The sequence below is a fragment of the Dipodomys merriami genome, unplaced genomic scaffold, assembly GCF_024711535.1.
Source record: "Dipodomys merriami isolate MVZ:Mamm:240054 unplaced genomic scaffold, mDipMer1.0.p SCAF_50, whole genome shotgun sequence".
Lineage (NCBI taxonomy): Eukaryota > Metazoa > Chordata > Mammalia > Rodentia > Heteromyidae > Dipodomys > Dipodomys merriami.
In genome coordinates this window covers 10515045-10536974 of record NW_027206069.1, presented here as the reverse complement: position 1 = coordinate 10536974, position 21930 = coordinate 10515045, and the positions used below count along the sequence as shown (strand labels likewise).

Below are 21930 nucleotides of genomic sequence, written 5' to 3'. Positions count from 1 at the left end.
CAGTTCTCCCACACCCGAAAATCAGTCTCAGACCCGCTTCTTCCCCAAGGCCCACCCCCTTGTCCCCCGTGGACCCTTCTCCAGCAGCCGCAGGTGGGCGGGCATCTCCCCGCCGCCCCCCCCCCCCCGTCTCCCGCCCGCTCCCCGCAGCTCCCCGAACCCGCACGGTGGGAGAGGTGGGAGGGTCCCACAGGTGGGGCGGGGCTGGGAGAGTCCGGGGAGACAGCTTGGAGCCCAGGGCCGCCCCCAGGTTGGATCAAGAAGGGATTCGGCAGCCCCCTCCCCGCCGGCCCTCCAGCCCGCTCGTCCCCCCCAGCACGGAAACCCCCTCCCGCCCCAGGCCGCTCGTATCCCCGGGGGCCTCCGCAGGACTGGGCCTGCTGCGGCCCGCGCCCAGGCGGCGGTGCGAGGCCCAGAGAGCCGGGGGGCGTGGCCGCTCCGGGGGGCGTGGCCAAGCGGCAAGGCCCGGCCGTCGCAGGACCGCCCTGCGCCAGGCGGCCCCCGCCGCGGCGGAGGGATACGGCGTGCCGTATATAAACCGCGGCGCGCAAGCTCGCGCTCAGGCAGTGGCGCTGGGAGTCTCGTGGGCGCGTTGCCGTTACTCGCAGTCGGGCGGCGGCGCAGGCAGCGGCGGCGGTAACCGCGCACAGCGCACCCCGCGCCTTCGCAGCCACAGCAGCAGCCGCGGAGGCACCCCCGCCGTCCCAAGCCTGCGCTGGTGCAGCCTCCTTCGCTCCCTCTGCTCTTCCTCCCTCCGCTCGCACCATGGTAGGTCGGGAACGGCAAAACCCGCATAGCAGCTGCCCAGGATTTCTTCCCAGATTTTCAGGCTTTTTTTCCCCCTTGGTTTTTCATTGGCGGGCGGGGGGGGGGGGGGCTGGGATTCTTTTTTCGTTTGCCGGTGTTGCGCAGCAGCTGCGGTCGAAAAGGATGCATTTCGGATTTGCATCTCGGTTTTCTCTGCCAGGGAGCCTCCTTTTTAACTGATGGGTCCCTTGGAGCCGGGACCCGACCGTGGGTTGCTGTCCACGGGCTGTGGCCGCTGGCACAGCTGCACGGGAGGGGGGGGTGGTCCTTCCGCTTCCACCCCCAGCCCCGCACCCACCGCATCCAGCGCGCCGCACCCGGGCTGCCTGCAGCGCTGCTCCTGGGCCGGGGCCCGGGGGGCGGGGGATCCGGGCGGGGCCGGGCCCGAGGTCCCCCTCCCCCACGCTCCTTCCCCGCCGCGAAGGTGGCGGGGCCGGCGGGCGCCCGCGGGCGGAGAATGAATGGGCCCGCGTGAGCCGGTGGCGCACATTGCTCGGGCGCGGGGTTCGAGGTGCCACCAGCGTCTGACCCCCCCCCTCGCCCAGTTCCCTTCCCTCTCCCCCCCCTCCAGGCCGATCAAGTTGGGCGCCCTCCCTCCTGGGGGGGTGCGGCGCGGGCGTGGGCTGGGAAGGAAGGAGCCGGGGAAGGGTGGGGTGGGGGCAGGAAGGCGAGGGGTGGGGGACGGGGAGGGCGGAAGCGGCGGGTTTGGCGGCGCTGCGCCCGGGCGGGGCCCGCGGCGTGGCCCGGGCGCGCGTGTCCGGGTGTGGGTTCCCCCCCCCGCCGCCCCCCGCCCGGGGCCGCGGCGTGCGGGCGCCCCGGAGCGCCGGTAGGCCCCTTCCCGCGGGAGGCGCTCGGCTCGCGCTAATTGGGGCGGAGGGGGGCGGGGGAGGAGGAGCTGGCGCGCGGCTCGGTTTCCATTAGAGACGCAAAGTTTCAGCTCCGGGGAGGCGGCGGCGGCGCGGCGGGCTCGCCGCCTGGGGGAGCAGAAGCGAGTGGGAGGTGCTGGCGGCCGGGACCGCGGCCCGGGAGTCGAGGGTGGGAGTGGGGTGTGGGGGATCGCCTTGGAGCGCCCCCTGCCCCCTCTCCCCGCTCCTCCGTCTGCCCTTGGGCGCGCGCCCCTGGCCGGCCCCTCGCGGGGTGTTGGACGCCCGACTCTGCGGGGCGATGTTCTCCACGTTTCCGCCTTCCCTGCAGCCTCGGGATTGCCCGAGGCCCGGCAGGCGCCCGGCCGGGCGTGTTTCCCGCAGCCCCCTAACTCGCTCCCAGGCCGGGCTGACATCATCGGCGGCGTGGCGGGGTGGGTGGCGGTTCCCAGCCCTGTTCTGCAACACCTTGGGCGCTCGAGGCCAGCGCTGCCCGTAGGGGAAGGGGATTTCGTGTCCGGAAGCTGGGAGAGTGGGGCGGGGAGGTGGGATCGTTCTCCCCAGGAAGATGACATTTTCCCTGACGGGGTGGGGCAGCGCTTCCTGTTGTACAAGATAGACGTTGCCCTGGTATTACATAAATCCTCACGTCTTCTCGACTTGATGTAAACCAGTAGTTCTCAGTGACCGGAAGGTAAGACCCACTTAGATATTGGGTCCAAATAAGCTGCCACCCGCCAATGAAATGCATCGGAATACCATTCCTACGGTGAAAGTTTCCACTTAATAAAACTTTCTGTTTGGTACCTGGCTTCATTAGTCGTTGTTCATTAAAGGAAAATACATATTAGCTCTCCTTGAGATCTCAGATTCCCCTGGCTGGAGGCATAGATTCCGTGCTGCAGAGCCCAAATAATGCGAGTGAGACCTGCCTCCTGGCCATTGTCACCTGCAGTGGTGTTTGTTAGGCGCCGCTCTTAGGTCTTCTTTAGGTAGGTAGGTAAGTCTGTAGGGTAACTACCAGGAAATTGAAGTTACTGATCTTCACCAGAAAACAGGGTGGCTGTCTCATAATTACTGTGTGCGGTTTTCTATGTATTTGAATTTTGCAGGTTTGTAGCAACACTTTTAAGCTCATTTTTATCCTAGCGTCTGAATTGTAGGATAATTCAGCCAAGGGCTATTAGCCGTTGCAAATGGTAGACTTTAAACAAATAGCTGCCTGCTTTAAATGATTGAAAAGCATTCATTCACTGCATGGAAATACAGGTAGTGGGGTAGCCATTGCCGTGTATTTCTTCCGCTTAATTGTTTCTCATAAAATGGATATGAAAGCCCGTTTAATCCAGCGAATGCCATTATGTAACGCCAGTTTGGAGATTTCAAGGGCCTGAAGCAAGGTGCGCTAAAAGCCTGTTTCTGGACGGGATCCTGATTCTGGCTGCGGTGGCTGCGGTGGCCTGGCCGCACTTTGGGCTGGGCTCTTGGCTGGGAGCGGGACCGCAGTGTCTGGCGCAGTAGGTGGCGCTCTTCCTGCGCAGCCTGCGGCTGCGGCGGCGGCGGCGGCCGTGTGGGGCCGCCCGTCACCGCTAGAGGCGCCATCTCCACATCAGGCGCCAAGCTCCCCCCTGCTGCAAGCTTTAGGCCTGAGAAGAAAACATGAAGCCCCGCAATGTTGTCGCTTCCATGTCATCCTTTACTGTCAGAATAGCACAGGTTTCCTCTGTTCTTGCCACCTTCAGTAAACGACAAGGCTAGTGATGTCAAACCGAATGATTGCAATGCCAAAACTGTTAACTGGAGAAAGTAGATACCAACTGAACTATCCTGAATTGAATTATAACCTTTTCTTTCTCCATGTAGGCTGATCAGCTGACCGAGGAACAGATTGCTGGTAAGTTAATGGCTGGGAAGTCTCTAGAAGGCTGGAACTAGGCTCTGACACAGTTTTAGTGTCTCCTCTGTTTCCCCCACTATCGGAATATTATTCTAAAAACTTATTTTTAGCAGTGTTAGGATTTGAGCTTGATAAGTAGGCCCTCTACCACTTGAACTACTCTGCTGTCCCCTTAAGAATTTATTTCAGTGATAAACAGGAAGAAACATTTAGTCAGGCGTTACTCCAGTGTCTTGGAGATGGTAGGAAGTGGAACTGAAATTGTCCACATTATGTTACTCTGGATGTCTGACTGCTTCTCCATGTGCACAGCTTTGCACATGCTGAGGTTGCACTCCTACTCAGAAATTGAGTTTGTAGTTCTTACGTGCTACAAGTCTTTCACTAATCTACTTGGAAAGCTTCAGCTTGTTATTCTAAATAGAAGGGTGAAATGAATGTTGGAACCGTTTCATTGGGGAAGGGACTTAATTTACATTTACCTTATTTTGAAATGTTCTTTGGAAGAGAAAACAGGAATGCTTCTGGAATATTCTGAGTGTGATGTGACAGCTCATGCTATTTTCTTTGGAATGTATCTATTCACAACCTTTTCTTGTTGTGAAAGAAGAGGTTCTTAACACTGTAGGAAGTTAACATAAAGAGACTTTAAGAGAACATGTGGACTAATTTTGTGCTAGATTGGACTTGACTGATTTAAGCATGTTCAAGCTTGGCCTTCAAAAACGTGGAGTGGTTTACCCAGAGCAGTGTTTACCTTATGGGCTGTTGTGTGAGATTCAGGCCAACAGGACTATAGGGGCCCAATTTCAGTAAAGACCAGGCAGTTTCTGCTAAATCCCACAGCTGGGGCAGCTTGTGTCGGCAGGCCTCAGGGAAGTGTGTTCTGTGGCTTGGATTTGGTCCACATTTGTTCTAATGGATAAACTTTTGTTTCCAGAATTCAAGGAAGCTTTCTCCCTATTCGATAAAGATGGTGATGGCACCATCACAACAAAGGAACTTGGGACTGTCATGAGGTCACTGGGTCAAAACCCAACAGAAGCTGAATTGCAGGATATGATCAACGAAGTGGATGCTGATGGTAAGGGCTGCAGAGCTTTGAATGAGTGCCAGTGCTGTGTCATTCAAGTTCAAAACTGTTAGAAGGTTGTCTTTCAGGTCCCCAGAGCAAAGCCAAGGTATAATATTCCTTTCTGTAGTTGCCTTTTGGCCCCTGACATTAAAATAGAAGACTATGCAGTGCCATTCACCCTGTTCACTGTCTAGAACGTTTCCTGGATCTGGTCACTGTATGGCTATTTTTCTGCTTGTTATGACTTACAGGTCAAATCTTTTTATAAAGTTTATTGTTTTTAGGAGGAGAAACCTCCAAGTGTAGTGGGTAAAGTGCACTCTTAAAAGTTAACTCAAGTCTAGCTCTGGTGGCTTATGCCTATAATCTTGACTTAAGAGGCTAAGCTCTTGAGAACCATGGTTCAAAGCATTGGGAAGGCTGAGATTCTTTTTTTTTTTTTTTTTTTTTTTGGGTCCAGTCATGGGGCCTGAACTCTGGGCCTGGGCACTGTCCCTCAGCTCTTCAGCTCCAAGCTAGTGCTCTACCACTTGAGCCATAGCGCCACTTCCGGCTTTTTTCTTTTTGCTTATATGGTGCTTGGGAATCGAACCCAGGGCCTCAGGCATACAAGGCAAGCACTCTACCACTGAGCCACCTTCCCAGCCCAAGGCTGAGATTCTTATCTCCAGTTAATATCACCCAAAAGTCAGAAATCGCTATGTAGCTCAAGTGGTAGATAGCTCTCCTTGAGCACAAAAGCTAAGGGACAGTGTTCAGGCCCTGAGTTCAAGTTCCAGAACCAGCACAAGGCAAAAACAAAAAAACAACCCTAAAACCAAGTGCAATATGAGTTGTATGTGTGCTTGCTGACAAGGATCATGTAAATTTTGAAGTGGGTTACATGATGAAGGAGGAAGAGGTCTTGGAGGCTATGCAAGGTCAGAACCAGGAAGAATCCGAGGTCCCCACAGTACTTGGCTGCTGTTCCTCTAGACTCAAACAGTGGATAGACATGAGCTCTTTTAATTGCTTACTTTTGTCAGAAGCTTCTGAAGCACCTTCTCCTAACTGACAGGTGTTTTTGTATATCCCACTTATGAACTATGTAAGATTGTAGGTAATACATTTCTAAAAGATGAGCTAAGAATAAACAGCTTGGATGTAGAGTTAACTTTCTAGATGTTTGACTTGTAGCCATTTAGAAAAATAGGGTACCAAAACGTACTCCAGTAGAATTAGGCTTGCAGTAAAACAAAAGTAAACCTTTTTGATATGCTCTTTGACGTTTCTTTCTGTGATTGCAAAGAGTTACTTCTAAAAATTGTTTTCATCCTTAAGAAGAGTTTTAGAGAAAGAAGTCCATAGTCTGTTTGGTTTAATTACTAAGGAGATTAGCCATGTGGGTACCACAGGCTGCCACTTCCTGTTTTGGGGGAGCTCTGGAAAGCTGGGCTTTGGCCTTCAGATTGTGAAGAAGAGACTCCTGTATTTGCAGTGAGTAGATGGTACCTACGGACATCTTTGTATGGTTTTGAGACAGTACTTAAGATGAGTTTTAAAACAGTAATGTTTTAAAAGTTTGGAGCCCCCAATGGCTTTAGGAGTCTCCTTCCCTTTCTACTCCCCATGTTGGGGATTGAACCCAGGGCCTGGTACAGGACAGGCAGATGTTCTGCCATGGAGCTATATACTCTAGTCCGAGGGTTATATTGTCCTAAAGGTACTGGTGAAAATAACTGAAGGATTTTTTTTTTTCCAATTTGATTTCCACTTAGCTCAGGCTTGTCTCTGGTGGTACTCATCTCTCAATGCCGGGGACTTATTTGGATTATTGGCCATAGTGTGGGTTTCCTAAATATGAACAGTCCAGGCTGTGAAAAAATGCTCTGAGCTTTTCCCTTCATGGGGGGCTGGGGAGTAAGATGCTGAGTTGGTGGCTGAGGTGTAGCTCATTGGTAGAGAACATAACCTAGCATCCAAGGGAACACGGGTTCAATCCCCACATAAAGCCAAGACTGGAGATGGGAGAAAAACAGGTTGCTTAGCATAATATGACTGAAAAAAATGTACTCAGAGAACATTTTCCTGGAGACTGGCCAGTGGTGTAACTGTCAATTTACCTGCAGTTGTACAATACTGGTATTGCTAGCCAAGGTAGAGTTAGACCTGAGTGGTCTCCTTAGTGAGGGCCAGGGTAGAATGAGGCAGGCTGTCAGAGTTACTGCCTCCTCTGTGCTCATGATCTCTGTGCAGTTTCCTTTGCATCTTTAAAGGCTATGTTGGTTGTTGGCGATTACCCTATAAAATTACTTGAGTTGTAATGACTCTGAAGTATTTGAATATTTTGTGTCTATAAAAGATTGAGCCTAATAAGTACCGAATCACAATTTCCCTAGCATTCTGAACTGGTTCTAAAATTATTCCTGCAGAGAGTATTAATGCAGTGCTTACTTACATGAGCCTTTTGTGTTTTTTAATTTGAGGTAATGGCACCATTGACTTCCCAGAGTTTTTGACTATGATGGCTAGAAAAATGAAAGACACAGATAGCGAAGAAGAAATCCGTGAGGCATTCCGAGTCTTTGACAAGGTAATCTTATATCTGCGTCATAGGTGGTTCTTAAGGCAGTTTCTAGGGTTTCCATTTGTAAAAGCTGTATCAGCTGGTTAGAGGTAGAATACTTAGCCTGCCTGAGCCTCTGGTGTCACTTCCAAATATTCTGATTTCAGTACTTCATTGGGCAAGAGCAGGAAGAATAGAGAACATTTTTGAACAAACTGCCCTGTTACTGTCGGTGCTGGTTTTTGAAAGTCTTGGTTTCTGTGAACGTAGACTGCTTAGATTTAGTGGGAACTGGAGATGGGAGTGGAATGGACAGTACCTCAGCCACAGCCACCCACCCTCCGTAACAATTGCTGAATGTTCACAGGATGGGAATGGTTACATCAGCGCCGCAGAACTACGCCATGTCATGACAAACTTAGGAGAAAAACTAACAGATGAAGAAGTAGATGAGATGATCAGAGAAGCAGATATTGATGGAGATGGACAAGTGAACTATGAAGGTAAAACACCACCTTAATTTTTAACCATCTTACTGTTAGGATCTGTGTCCAAGCTGACTTTCAAAGTAGATGCTGCATTCACTAAAGCTGCTTTTGAAGATAACAAAAGTTATGATTTATTTGTCTTTTCAGAATTCGTACAGATGATGACTGCAAAATGAAGAACTTCTTTCAACTATTTTCCCCCCTAGAAGAATCAAATTGAATCTTTTACTTACCTCTTGCAAAAAAAAAAAAGAAAAAAAAGAAAAAGAAAAAGTTCATTTATTCATTCTGTTTCTATATAGCAAAACTGAATGTCAAAAGTACCTTCTGTCCACACACAAAATCTGCATGTATTGGTTGGTGGTCCTGTCCCCTAAAGATGAAGCTACACATGAGTTTTACAATATAATACTTGTTCTACCTTAATGATAAGGAAGCACTTAGTGGATTCCTTGCAGTTCCATTTGCTAATGATCAATACACTGTTTGGGCTGGCCAGTTTTTCATGCATGCAGCTTGACGATTGAGCACAGTCAGGCATTTGTATTAAAGTTGAAAGATGAAAAAAAATTCAAAACTTACTCCAATGGGTTCTAGTTCAATTAGTTAGTATCAGTTGTCCTAGCTGGTTTACTGAAAACAAGACACATTTCAAATTGGTTTACCTCAGGATGATGTGCAGAAAATGGGTGAAGGGTGAGCCTGAGATGCAGCCCCAGCCGTGGGATGGTTCTCCTGTCCTCCCACGCGCTCCAGTCCACGGTGACAGTGACACCCTGGTGGCGTGCCTGCTGTGTTGGTTTTAGCGTTGTCTCCATGGCACTAGATGAAGTGGGTGTCCAGTGTCACCAATCACACATTTTTAAAAAAGGCATCTACCAGGAGCATCCTTGGACTCTGTTTTTAAAACTTTCGGAACCATGACTTGGAGCCAGCAGAGTAGGCTGTGGCTGTGGACTTCAGCAAAACCATCAACATTGCTGTTCGAGAAATTGACAATTTACGTCCATTCCAAGTTGTAAATGCTAGTCTTTTTTTTTTTTTTTTTTCCAATAAAAAGACCATTAACTTAAAGTGGTGTTAAATGCTTTGTAAAGCTGAGCTCTAAAGGGGGACAAGGAAGTTAGAGTGGAGGCCCTCAGCCCAGGGGTTGGGTCTCCTTCCCTCCTGGGTTCTAGCACCAACCTCTGAGCCTAACACCTTGCCGAAAAACAGCGGATTGCTGGTTGCTTTATTTATGACTGTATAAGTCTAGTTGCAGTTGGGGGGAAGGGGCAGGCAAATCATGGTACCTTAATCTAGTTAGGTGGCCAAGCTCTCAAGGAAAAAAACCCACTTTCTAAAGCATGTTTTTAGGGATTATTTTCAATTGTGCTGCTGATTACCTGTTTTATGTAACTACTGAGACCATCTGTGCAAGAGACATGATTTAGTGTGTAATTCAACCCTCACTCTGTGTGGTAGGAGCAGTAATCCTTTCCCCAGCCAGTCTACATGCCTAAAAGACACTATCAGTCACCTTGATTCAGTTTTTAATTTGTAAGACTCTTCACCTTAGCCTGTATTTGTTGGTGTTTTGTTTTTTTTTTTAATTAGACTTGACTACTTTTAATTTTAATTTTTATTTTTTTTACCCCCAAGTAGCACTAATGCTAAGCCTCTGGCTGGAAAGGAAAACCCTAGCCCAGAATGAATTTCATGTCTAATTATAAACGTGTAACCAAAACTCAGACATGCTGTACTGGTATCGGCAGAGGCACCAGTCCATTTTAAAAGCCCCTTTAGAAGCACACGGCATTTAGCATGGAGTTCTTTTTGAAATGAAAGCTGGATGTACATTTTTCAGGGTGCTAAGTGGCTGTATCTTATTAGCAAAGAGCTTGGGCTGCTGAGTATGGGTGGGTGGTTTGAATTTGCTGGTTTGCGGGTAAACTGGCAGGTTGCTTGCCAGCCAGTGAGAAGCTCTTGGCAGCCAAATGGGTGCATTCAGGGCTGATTATTACAGAGACCCTCAGCTTCTCCCCCCTCTCCTACTCCCTGCCTTTCTGGCATTTTGCAGCTTGTTTGGTTTTCTGCCAGAGGGGTGGGTCAGAGCGGTGGAGAGGGGACGTTGCCCGTGTGCTGCTGCTAGTCCTTGGACAGGGCGTCTGCTGGGGGAGAGGTTGATATCATGAGCTGTTGGCTTGTGTGAGTACCTGAATCTGCCAGGAACTCTTAACAGTGAGAGGAAGCTGCTGCAGGCTCCTGGTTTGGATGATTCGTACAGAGGACAGGAGTGGGGGGGAGGACATATCAAAAAATGGAGGTGTGGAACCAGCCTTAGGCTTGTGTTCAAGATGGGAGGAGGTGATAGCTTATTTTTAAAAAGCCTCCCTCCTATCTTGCCCTCTCACGTCTTTCTATCCGTGTTAGCAGGATTCTTGTGTGGCCAGCATCCTACATGGGAACCAGTAAACCCTACCCCCCCACCTCCCCAGGGACTACAGAGTTCCGGTGTGGAGCACAGGTGAGGCCGAGCCCTTCAGCCTGCCCTCCCCTGCCCCCCCTCCCACCCCAGCTCGGGGTGCAGCTCAGCACTGGGAAAGAGCTTGGGTGTCTTGGCAGTACCCTTGAAGTTGGGTAGCACCTTCTTGAAAACTCTTGCCCCTACTTCTAACTACTCTATAAATATATACATATATTTATATATATAAAGTGACTAGTTTAACTTGTGTCCTGCTCTTAGCCTGAGACTTGCCATAAGAAACTGCTGAGTCCTTGGCAAATCCTCTCTTCAGTTTGGTTCTCCATCAGTTCGGGGTAGGTTTAAAGCAAGGCAAATGGACCTCCATTCTGATGGGCTTTCAATGCACTGTTGCCAGAAAAGGCTTTTTTCTGAAAAAAAAAAACAAAACAAAAAAAAATTTTTTTTTTGACAAAAGCAAATTTTTTGCGCACTTTAATTGGTGTCTTTCAGCGACTTCAACACGTTGAAGATGAGCTGTTGTACATATTTTTATATTCTCTTTATAAATGCATGTCCGACTGAACTTGTAACAATATTGTAAGGAATGGCTGTCCATAGGCCTAGCACTGCTGTTACCTGAGAGGAATTGCATATTATTAGCCCCTAAGCATCTTGGGAACTTCTTCCTGAACAAAGAATGTCAATTTGGTCAAGTCTACTCTTAAGTTTATTCAATTCTTTGAACTATTTCAATTATTTATTGTATATCCTGAATATATTTCCCCTTTGGGCAGTGACTAGATTTCCACTAATGTGTCTTAATCGATTCCCACAGCTGAAAAGTGTTTTTTTTATCCCTTGAAGTTGTCCCATAGGAGACAGATTTCTTTGCTGTCTATCCCTTGGAGTAAGAAGGTAGTGGCATGGGGTGGAGTGTGTGTTCTTTCTCCAAATCCATGAAAATGTTCTTTCAACACTTCTGTAGCAAAGATGGTGGTGGTTCTTTTGTTACTGAAGTTACCTTTCACCTTGGCTATTGGAAAAAAGGAGAGATGTACTTGAACGTTTCTGTAAACCTTGAGATCAACTGTTTGGAGATTTAACCACCTCCTCTGATGGGGGACCAACTCTATGGAAATTGTAAATAAGTTTTATTTATAAACCTGGCACTGTATTCAATAAACATTTCTGCAGCCTTTCATCTCTTTAACTGAACTGTGTAGGTTTTTAGCTCTCTGGACAAGCCACTTGCCTTTGGGTAAATTCTCCTGTGGTCCTAGCACAACAGGTGGGAGTCGGGGCCCAAGATTCTACAGACAAGTTTTCTGGCAGCCCTAATCTGGTTTTAGTTTGGGTGTTAACACTTGACATTTTTAACCAAATCTCTTAGCCTCTTAAGTGTGGGTGGCTCACGGCTGTGATCTTGCCTGCTCAGGAGAGTGCACTCTCAGGACTGCAGTTTGAACTCAGTCCAGGCAGAAAAGTCTGACAGACTTATCTCCAATTAACCAGCAAAAAAAAAAAAAAAAAAGTGGAAGCCCGTGCCCGTGGCTTGTGCCTATAATCCTAGCTACTTGAGAGGCCTGAGATTTGAGGATTGTGGTTCCAAGCCAGCACAGGCAGGAAAGTCTGAGACATCAACAATTACCCACTAGGAAACCGGAAGTGGAGCTGTAGCTCAAAGTGGTAGAGTGCTAGCCTTGAGCCAAAACTCTCAGGGACAGCACCTGGGCCCTGAGTTCAGTTCCACAACTGGGGGTAGAGGTGGGGAAGGATGTAAAGCACTTAAGTGGTAGGGTACCAGCAGCCAGAAAGCCAAGTGAGAGCCTGGGACACTGAGTTTAAGTCCCAGTAGCAGCACAAAAGTGGAGGGGGGGGGGGCGGGGAGAGAACCACAATTGTTTATGTAGAAAATGTACGTCATAGATGAATTTCCCTTTGGTCTTCATCCTTTATATTAATCCAAGTCTGGGGATTGTATTAAGGAATCCGTAGGTGGGAGCACATTGCAGAGGGACTGAGGAAGGCAGGACCGGGGCTGGGGCTGGGGGTGGGGAATGTGGCATAGTACATGCCAAACCTTGTGTGGCAACCTCAATGCTGTCCTATGCACACCCTGCTTCCTGAACCCCCTCTTGTTTCCAGAAGGATCTTTTTCCAGGCCCACCTCACCTGGTTACAATCCCACTGCACAAAAAGGACAGAAATCTCCAGGGCGCTAGTAGAAGAAAGATCATGACAGAGCCTTGGCCTGAGGGCTGGAGACAGACAGCTTTAAGCCCTGAGGGTGGTGTGTGTGAGGAGGAAGGGGGCGGGCCTAGAAACTACCTAGAGCTGGGCTCCAGGGGACATGGCTCCAGGCTGTGGCTCAAATTTTGGTCCATTCCTTTGTAGCCTTGGGGCAAGTTCCTTAGTATTTTTGGGCTTCAGTTTCCTCCTTGGTGAGGAAAAGTTGGACAGGTACCTGCCCGATGCTTTCTAGGATTCTGATCACTGGATCAGACTGCAGCCTAAAGAGTAAGGCGAAGTCATTCATGTAGGAGCGCCGCTGTCCTTTGAGATAACAAATGAGACTGTGTTCTGAGCAGCTCCACGCAGGAGGGGGTGTGTGTGGATGTACGCTTGTGGTTAAGACTGTGGTGTAATACTGGAACCTGGATGGAGGGCGGGAAACACCAGATAAAGTAACTTCCATTCTCTTCGCGGGATGGAAATAGGAAGCTACCCTTTGGGCCTATAAGAGTTTGAGTGCAGGTGACAGCTGTCATCCGGTTTGTTAACTCTGGTTTGGGGTGGGGGTAGGGGGTGGGAATCCTACACACATTTCCGATTTCAGCTGCACTTCCTCCGGCACTGGGGGGGTGGGGGGGGTTGGAGCACCCAGTGACTCAGGATGCCTTAGAAGGAAATAAAACCCAAAGCTTTTTATAGCTTGGTACTTCTCTTCCACTGCCCTCCGCCCCCTCCTAGGGAGTTGGGGGAGCCAGCCCACAGTAGAACCACACCCCAAAGCTGATGCAGTTGGCCAACTTCCCAACTCCTTGACAGTCTCTGAACTTGTTTTTTGTTGTTTTTTTTAAAGGCAATTTCCCTCCTAAGAATTATTTATGTTCTGTTGGTATCAGCAACCTTTGGAATGAGTGTGAACTGACACATTCAGACATGATTCAAATGTCACATCTTAAAAGTTTTGTTTTCATTTTTACAAAGACCAAAGGAAGCCTGGCAAGATGATTTTCTTTCTTTCTTTCTTTCTTTCTTTCTTTCTTTCTTTCTTTCTTTCTTTCTTTCTTTCTTTCTTTCTCTCTCTCTCTCTCTCTCTCTCTCTCTCTCTCTCTCTCTCTCTCTCTCTCTCTCTCTCTCTCTCTCTCTCTCTCTCTCTCTCTCTTTCTTCCTTTCTTCTTTCTTTTTATCTTTTTTTTTGCCAGTCTTGATGCTTGAACTCAGGGCCTGGGCATTGTCCTGAGCTTCTTTTGCTCAAGACTAGCACTCTACCACTTGAGCCACAGTACCACTTCTGGCTTTTTCTGTATATGTGGTACTGAGGAATTGAACCCAGGGCTTAATACATGCTAGGCAAGTACTCTACCACTAAGCTACATTCCCAGCCCTGGTAAGATGATTTCTTGAGCATCTTGTTACAACAGTCTTTTTTTTTATTATTATTTTAAATTATGTGTGCCAATACTAGGCTTGAACTCGGGGCTTCATGTTCTCACTTGGCTTTTTCACTCAAGGCTAACACACTACCACTTGAATCACTGGTCCACTTCTGGCATTTTGGTGATTAATTGGAGATAAGAATCTCGTGGACTTGCCTGGGCTGGCCTTCCAGCTGTAATTCTCAGATCTCAGCCTCCTGAGTAGCTAGGATTACAGGCATGAGCCACTGGCTCAGGAGGCTGGCTTACAACACAATCTTTTGGTTCTGGTTTTGTAGAAACATCTAGTTTGCCTTTAAACTAATTTCTTCCCCATTTTGAAGTATTCATAGACCTAGCCCTCTCTTTCCCTGTCTCTCTTATTTTTATTTTTGCCAGCCCTGAGGCTTGAACTCAGGGGCTGGGCACTGTCCCTGAGCTTCTTTTTGCTCAAGGCTAACACTCTACCACTTGAGTCACAGCGCCACTTCTGGCTTTTTCTGTGTATGTGTTACTGAGGAACTGAACCCAGGGCTTCATGCATGTTAGGCAAACACTCTACCACTGAGCCACATTCCTAGCCCTCTTATTTTTATTTTTGTAGTTCTGTTGCCTGAGCCCAAGACCTGGTGCATGCTAGGCAAGCAATCACTGAGTTTTTCAGATAAGATCTGGCTATCTTTGTATGAGCTACCTTCAAATTTCTGACCCTCTTGACTCTGCTTCCTGAGTGGCTAGTATTACAGGTATGAACCACCACACCTAGCTTCAAATGTCTTTTTTTGTTTGCTTGGCAGTACTGGAATTTGAACTCAATCCCTTATTTTGCTAGATAGACATTCGACTATAAGAACCATATTCCCAACCTTCATACTGTTCAAGTTGTGATTTTTCTCTTTAGGTATGAAATTTTATAATAAAGGACAGAGCTTCATCCCCTAGACTGATATCAGAACCAAGATCTCAAATAGCAGCTTCTTTTCTTTCTTTCTTTTTTTTTTTTTTTGCTTTTTGGTTGGTTGTAGGGCTTGTACTCGGCTTGGGCACTGTCCCTGTGCTCTTCTGCTCAAGGCGAGGCTCTACTGATTGAGCCACAGAGCCACTTCCGGTTTTCTAATGGTTTATTGAAGATTAAGAGTCTCATGGACTTTCCTTCCCAGACTGGCTTTGATCTCAGCCTCCTGAGTAGTTAGGATTACAGGTGTGAGCCACTGGCGCCTGGCTGGCAGCTTCTTTTTAAAAAATGGGTTGGAAGTGTAGCTTGGTGTTAGAGTGCATGAGGCTCTGGGTTCAATCTCTAAAACAACAACAAAGAAAATTAGTAATTATAAAATAAACAGCATGTCAATAATCCTAGCTACTCAGGATGCTGAGTTCTGAGGATTGTGGTAGAAAGCCAGCCCAGTCAGGAAAGTCCCTATGAGTGTCTTACCTCCAATTAACCACTCAAAAACAGGGAGTGGAGCTGTGATTTAAAGGGTAGAGCACTAGCCTTGAGCAAAAGAGCTCAAGGACATCTTCTAGGCCCTGAGTTCAAGCCCTACAACAGACAAAATGGTAATAACAACAACAATAATAATAATAATATAGTTTGAGGGCCTAAGTTTAAGCCCCAGTACTGGCATACACCAAAATAATACCATAGTTAAAATGTCCAGGTTAAATATTGAAGGTTAAATTCCCTCTCATCTGTATCAGATGATTCTCAAATGTTTACTACCAGTGACAACAGGTAGTCCTTTCTTGGTTTTACAAAGGTTTTTTGTGTTTTTCTTTTTGAGCCTGAAAAAACTGATGTTTATTGTATAAGATTTGTGATATGAAACCACCCACTAGCTTATAAACTATAGTTATCACTTTGTATTTCCTTCCAACATTTTTCTTACCATATGGATATAGAGGAAAAATTTTGACATTAGATCTTTATGCATAATGTTTAAAAATGAAGAATAGTCTCTAGTATATACATATATTAAACATATGATTTTCTCTGTATGCCTCCTTTTTTGAGATACAATTTATGCATCATAAATGTTTTTTGGTATAATCACAGACATTATCAATAGCTAGTTTGGGGGCATTTTCCTTTTTCTAGTGCTGGAGTTTGAACTCAGGGCCTTTTGTATGCAGGACAAGTGCTCTACCACTGAATGAAACCCCCAAGCACTTAATTTTATGGTATTTCCTCCATCCTTCCCCAAACCCTTATGCTCATTGATAGTCATTCACCAACTCTCCAACCCCTACAGGTACTAATCTACTTCCTGTCTCCATGGGACTGTCTATACTGGATCTTATTTATACTATTTTATTGTCTTTTTGACTTTTTATAGTGAATATTTCTTCACCTACTTGAGTTCTTGAGTTTAATTTTTAGGAGTTGGCTATCTTACTGCAGTATGGCTAGCTAACCAATATTCTGTTTCAGTGAGTCTCATTGTGAACACTTGCCTACCAGACTGGAATCGGCATCTCTGTTTCCACGCATTGATTCTACTTCAGTTCCATGAGAACATCTAATCCTGCTTCCAACCAGCCAGCCTTCCTCTTTCTCACTTTCACACACACTCCAAGTCACATTTGGGCTTAATATTATTCTTTTTTCCTTTTTTTTTTTTGGGGGGGGGGTCCAGTCGTGGGGCCTGAACTCTGGGCCTAGGCACTGTCCCTCAGCTTTTCAGCTCAAGGCTAGCGCTCTACCACTTGAGCCACAGCGCCACTTCCGGCTTTTTTTTTTTTTATGCTTATGTGGTGCTGAGGAGTCAAACCCAGGGCCTCATACACATGCAAGGCAAGCGCTCTGCCACTGAGCCACCTTCCCAGCCCTTCTTTTTTCCTTTTTATAACTTATTCTAAGAGGGACCAAAGGATACAGTGAAGCCGTGCTCTGGTGGTTCCCACCTGTAGTCCTGGCTAGTCAAGAGGCTGAGATCTGAGAATCAAGGCTCAAAAAAAAAAAAAAAACCCAAAAAACCCAGGCCAAAAACTCAGTGACTCTTATCTTCAATTAACCAGCAAAGAACTGGAAGTAGAGGTGTGGCTCAAGTGGTAGAGCCCTAGCCTTGAGAGAATAAGCAAATTGAGAGTATGAGGCCCTAAGTTCAAGTCAATGCCAGGACCCCCCCCCCCACACACATACCATGTAGTAAAATGTGCCCAGGTTCTGGGTTCAAATTCTGCCTTCCTTTATAGTATGACTTTTGATAAGTGCCCACTGTCTGTTTCAGTGTCTTTATTGGAGAATGGCCAACACTGTCACAGGGTGGCTGTAAGAGTAGACATGGTGGTGGAATTTCCTAACACAGAGGCTAGTTTATGGAAGGTGCTTGGAGAAGAAAAAAATTGTAGAAGACAATGACCAGTTTGAGAGTCATTTTGGTTGGTTTGCTGTCAGCTCACATTGGTTCTTGGAACCTACTATTTCCTTTCTTCCTTTAAGCACACATTTACAGGATTAAACATCTATTTCTCATCTCCTTAGAAGAAACAGTGACAGTCATCAGTCTCTTCTTCTGGTGCCTGCTCCCCAGAACTTCTGGAATGCTTACTTACAAGTAAGATTAGTTAAGTAGAGAATTAAGACTCATAGAAGCCAGACCCTTTGCCAAGTCAGGTCTGGTATGTCCACACGGGCTACCCTACAGCATCTGGGGCTTGGTAGTTGCTGGGAAGATAACCCCACCTCCCATTCTGGTTAAAGGCCACCCTCTTTGACAGAAGCACCTGACCAATCAGGAGGGAAGTCAGAGGTTAGATCCCTTTACCCTCTGTGAGTACCTACTTACTACTGTCTATGTCTGGGCAGAGATGTGCCTCTCCCTGCTCCTCTTCATGGATTTACATGGACCCATCAGAGTTGCACTGGTTCTTCAGGTGTTCTCCTGCTCCAGATAGGACCCCTAGCTCTCCAATGTGGCTCAACTGAGTCGAAACTTTTTTTTAACACCCTACCAAGTAGAGCCACCTGGTCACATTTCACTTTGTCTCTTCTCTGCCCAAGTCTTGGAACTCCAACACAAAGATATGACTCAATTTTCTTCAATAGCCAAGATCTTCAGACCTCAATGTTTAGAGCAAAGACATAAATAACACCTCAGAGGTGGCCAGTGCTAGGCAAAATCTCAGCAAGTTCTACTTTGAAGAGTTCTGAAGGGATATTGGCCTGGACATGGGTATTAAAAAATGGTAAATCCTTTCATTCATCCTTGTAAGTAACTATCTAGCCCTCCAGATCAGACTGCTCTTGCTTTTTTTTTTTTTTTTTAAACTGAGAAACCAGGTGCTTGAAGGAAAAAAATGAGAGAATTGAATTCTCATCATTTGTTCTCAGATTGATGTCTACAATGTTCAGAGCTCTGAATTAGAGGATTCCAGAGTAATAAAAAGCCCATTTTTATCTTTTGAGAATCTTTTTCAGTCTTTTGATAGAAAGTGCATTATTCAATCCAATTGCCAAGCAGTATGCCAATGGATAACCTACACCCTCTTAAATATACAAGAACAGATACAGACAGCATAAAAATGTATAAAGCAAGAATTGACAAATAGTAGAAAAACACATCCATCATTACAGAGATTTTAATATGGTTCTCTTGCTAATTGGAAAAGTGGACAGTAGAAGATTTGAATTACACAATTAACAAGTTTAACCTGGTCTGTATGCAGAAGAATGCAACTAGTAACTAGAGAAGTCATGTTAAAGATATTAGTTAAGGGCTGGGAATGTGGCTTAGTGGTAGAGTGCTTGCCTACCATGCTTGAAGCCCTGGGTTCGATTCCTCAGTACCACATACACAGAAAAAGCCAGAAGTGGCACTGTGGCTCAAGTAGTAGACTGCTAGCCTGGAGCAAAAGAAGCTCAGGACAATGTCCAGGCCCTGAGTTCAAACCCCAGGACTGGCAAAAAAAAAAAGATACTAATTAAAAATTAATCAACATTATTCAGTAATAATATATAAATTAGTGATATAAATAAGTATGATATTTACATAAAATTAATAGCAAGATAATAGCAAGTAACATTAAATGGAGAATCAAAATTGGCTAAATATTATATTACAGGATAAATCTCAGTACATTAAAAATTCTTTATTATTTGTCAACTATGGAATGGGTAGGAATAATTTTAAATTTAGAATTTTAATTTTCTTTTTTTATTATTATTTTGCTAATGTCGCATTGAGGAATTGAATCCAGGGCCTCATGCGCGCGCGCGTGTGTGTGTGTGTGTGTGTGTGTGTGTGTGTGTGTGTGTGTGTGTGTGTGTGTGTGTGTGTGTGTGTGTGTGTGTGTGTGTGTGTGTGTGTGTGTGTGTGTGTGTGTGTGTGTGTGTGTGTGTGTTGCTCAGGACCAAACCCTGGGTTTTGCATATGCTGGGGAATCACTCTACCACTGAGCTACATCTCAGACTAGGGCTGAATTCATACACCAAAAAAATCACTTTTTTTTTTTTTTTGCCAGTCCTGGGGCTTGAAAACAGGGCCTGGACACTGTCCCTGAGCTTCTTTTGCTCAAGGCTAGTACTCTACCACTTGAACCACAGCACCACTTCCAGCTTTTTCTGTGTATGTGTTACTGAGGAATGGAACTCAGGGCTTCAGGCATGGTAGGCAAACACTCTACCACGAAGCCACATTCCCCACCCCAAAATAACCAATTTAAAGTGTGCAGTTTAGGGGCATTTGGTTCATTCACATGTTGTACAATCACCATCTCCACCAACTTCCAAAACATTTCATAATCCCAGAGATGATGATCCTATATTCATTAACGCTCACTCCCTGGGCCCCTTCTCTCCTGGTTACCTACCATCACTCTGCCTCTAGTCTCTGTGAATTTCCATGCTATGACAATTCCTTACCAGAGGAATCACGTGTATGCTTTTCATGTCATGCTTCCTTCACTTAGCATGCTTCAATGTTTATCCATATCCTAGCAGGTATCAGCACCCTGCTCTTCATTGCTGACTAATATTCTATTAATAGTTTAGACCACATTTTGGTTATCCCTTCGTCAGCTGATGGATTTGTGTTGCTCCCCCATTTTGGCCTCCCTTGTTTTGGTCGGTGATGCAGGTATCCTAGCAAGTCTTTCAATCAGCCAAGAACATGCTGAGCCAGTGAGTATGATTCTATCTATTCCAGGTGGAAAAATGTGTCAGCTTGCAGCCTGGGCTCCCCAAGCTCATTTCGCTATCTTTGGGGCAGGGCTAAGAGCCAGGTCACTGGCCTCATGATTCTTTGAGTCTTGACTGCCACTGGCTCCCTGCCCCTCCCTAACACAGGTTGGGCGTGTGGGGAAGCTTCCTGGCATTTGTAACCTGGGCAGCAAGGCTGACAGGAGACTGGTGCTTCCATACAGGTTTCCCTGACCCCTCACCTGCTGGGGTGGGCCTGGGGTCAGAGGCAGACCCTCCTTCCAAACCTCCTAGTCTTTGTTTGCCACAGTCCTCCTGGAAAGGTACGACTCTGTGGCCTTTCTTCCCACTGAGCACTGGGAAAGCAGATGCTAAGGTGACTAGGTCAGGCTCCCATGGGAAAGGTGAAGAACTGAGCCCCAACCAAGGTGGCAGGTAGAGAGGGTAGTGAGGCCAGGGTGGAATTCAAACCCTCTGACACCCAGCTGGCACCTCCCAACTGCCCCCCCCCTTGTGTTCAGTATCCTGCTTGGTGGTCCCTTCCAGATGCAATGGTCAGATGACCAAACTGCCCCATGGCCAGTCTGGAGTCTGCTGTCCTCAGTCCCCATCAGAACACACTCATGGTGTGGCTCAGTCTCCCAGGTGCAGATGTGGAGTGCGCTCTTCTGACTGGCCACCGACAAATCCATGATGCCCTTTATTTATTTCTCCTGCTGGGTGTCAGGAGGTCGTTAACCCAGCAAACATCCACGTTGCAAGTCAGGCCCCATGGGGCTCCGCTGGCCTACCCTGCAGTAGCTGAGTCCCTGGGGTTTGTCTACCTAGCAGCTCCTGGGCTATCTGAAGGCATGTTGGAGGCCTAGAGCACTCAACTTGGAACCCTGGGCCGAGGCCAAGTATTCCAGACTCTTCTTCCCACCCCTGTCCCCTGCCACAATCCTTCTCCTTTCTTGAGCTTTGGGCAAAGGGTGTCGCTCAGTGGTAAAACTGGGTTCAATCTCTAGCATCTCAGAGAGAGACGCTCCTTTCAGCCATGGCACACGGTGCTGAGCTCTGAGTCCTGTAGAGGTGGAGTCAATACAATGCTCATGCAGGCTCCAGCCTTCTTTCCAAATCCCAGGGTGTAAAATACCAGGGTGGGAGGGGCAGGGTGGCTTGTCACCACTGGGGCTGTGACTTGTTCCCTTCCAAGCCCTGGACCTTAGGAGTTTAATCCAAACCCACTTGAGAAGCGATGGGAGCTGCCTTGGCATCTCTAGAAAATTGGAGAGTACAAAGAAAAGCAAGCTTACTAGTTACCATGGAAACCATCTACAATTTAAAAGACTAAAACTGCTTTAATAATCTCAAAAACCCTCGTTGTTGTTGTTTTTCTTCCTCTTAAAACATACACATGCAAATCCCATTGTACCCCATTAGTCTGATGAGAGACATGGCCTGGATGAGAAAAGGATTCAGGATTTGAGGGTGGTTATGTGGCTCATGGAATGTTCAGAATTAGTTTTAGGGGCTTAAGTCAAAATATGAATAAACATTTGAAATGCAAAAGATCTAAATCCTCTATGTAGCTGAAGATAAAAAAAAAAGAAAGTAAAAGCTAGCTTTAGGATGGATTAAAGAGGGAGAAAATATGAGGGTGGGGGAGGGGCTGGGGAAGGTAGGGGAGCCATTGTTTACCTTTGGGGCTCAAGCCCACCTTGTCCTGGCCTCTCTCTCTTTCTACAAGAGCTGAGAGATGAAGCCCAGAAACAAGATGTCCCCAGCTACTATGGGTGACAGGGGTGACATTTTCTATTTTGTGAAGATGTGGAGTTGGGCCAGTACCTTCAAGTACAGGTCTTTCTACCTAAGGTGTCATATTGAACCCAGGACAGCTGCCCTCGTGGCTCATTGCTGGCAGGTGCCCTTAGCTGGCAGGATGAGTCTGTGAGATCTGTTTACCGCCTCCTCCTCTTCTGGGAATTTTCTCCCTGAAGGACTTCAGGAAGTTTCAGTCCTGTAGGCTCAGCCATGTGTTTTGCCTAGGATT

The 21930-nt window shown here is 46.9% G+C and overlaps 1 protein-coding gene across 1 annotated transcript; it reads left to right on the top strand.

Moving 5' to 3' along the window:
* The first annotated feature begins 567 nt into the window (after positions 1 to 567).
* LOC138810519 (calmodulin-1) lies at positions 568 to 11331 on the top strand. Its single transcript, XM_069997746.1, has 6 exons — positions 568 to 768; positions 3534 to 3564; positions 4508 to 4651; positions 7108 to 7214; positions 7555 to 7690; positions 7823 to 11331. The coding sequence occupies exons 1-6, from the start codon at positions 766 to 768 to the stop codon at positions 7849 to 7851; spliced, it is 450 nt and encodes a 149-aa protein (XP_069853847.1). The 5' UTR covers positions 568 to 765; the 3' UTR covers positions 7852 to 11331.
* Positions 11332 to 21930: the final 10599 nt, after the last annotated feature.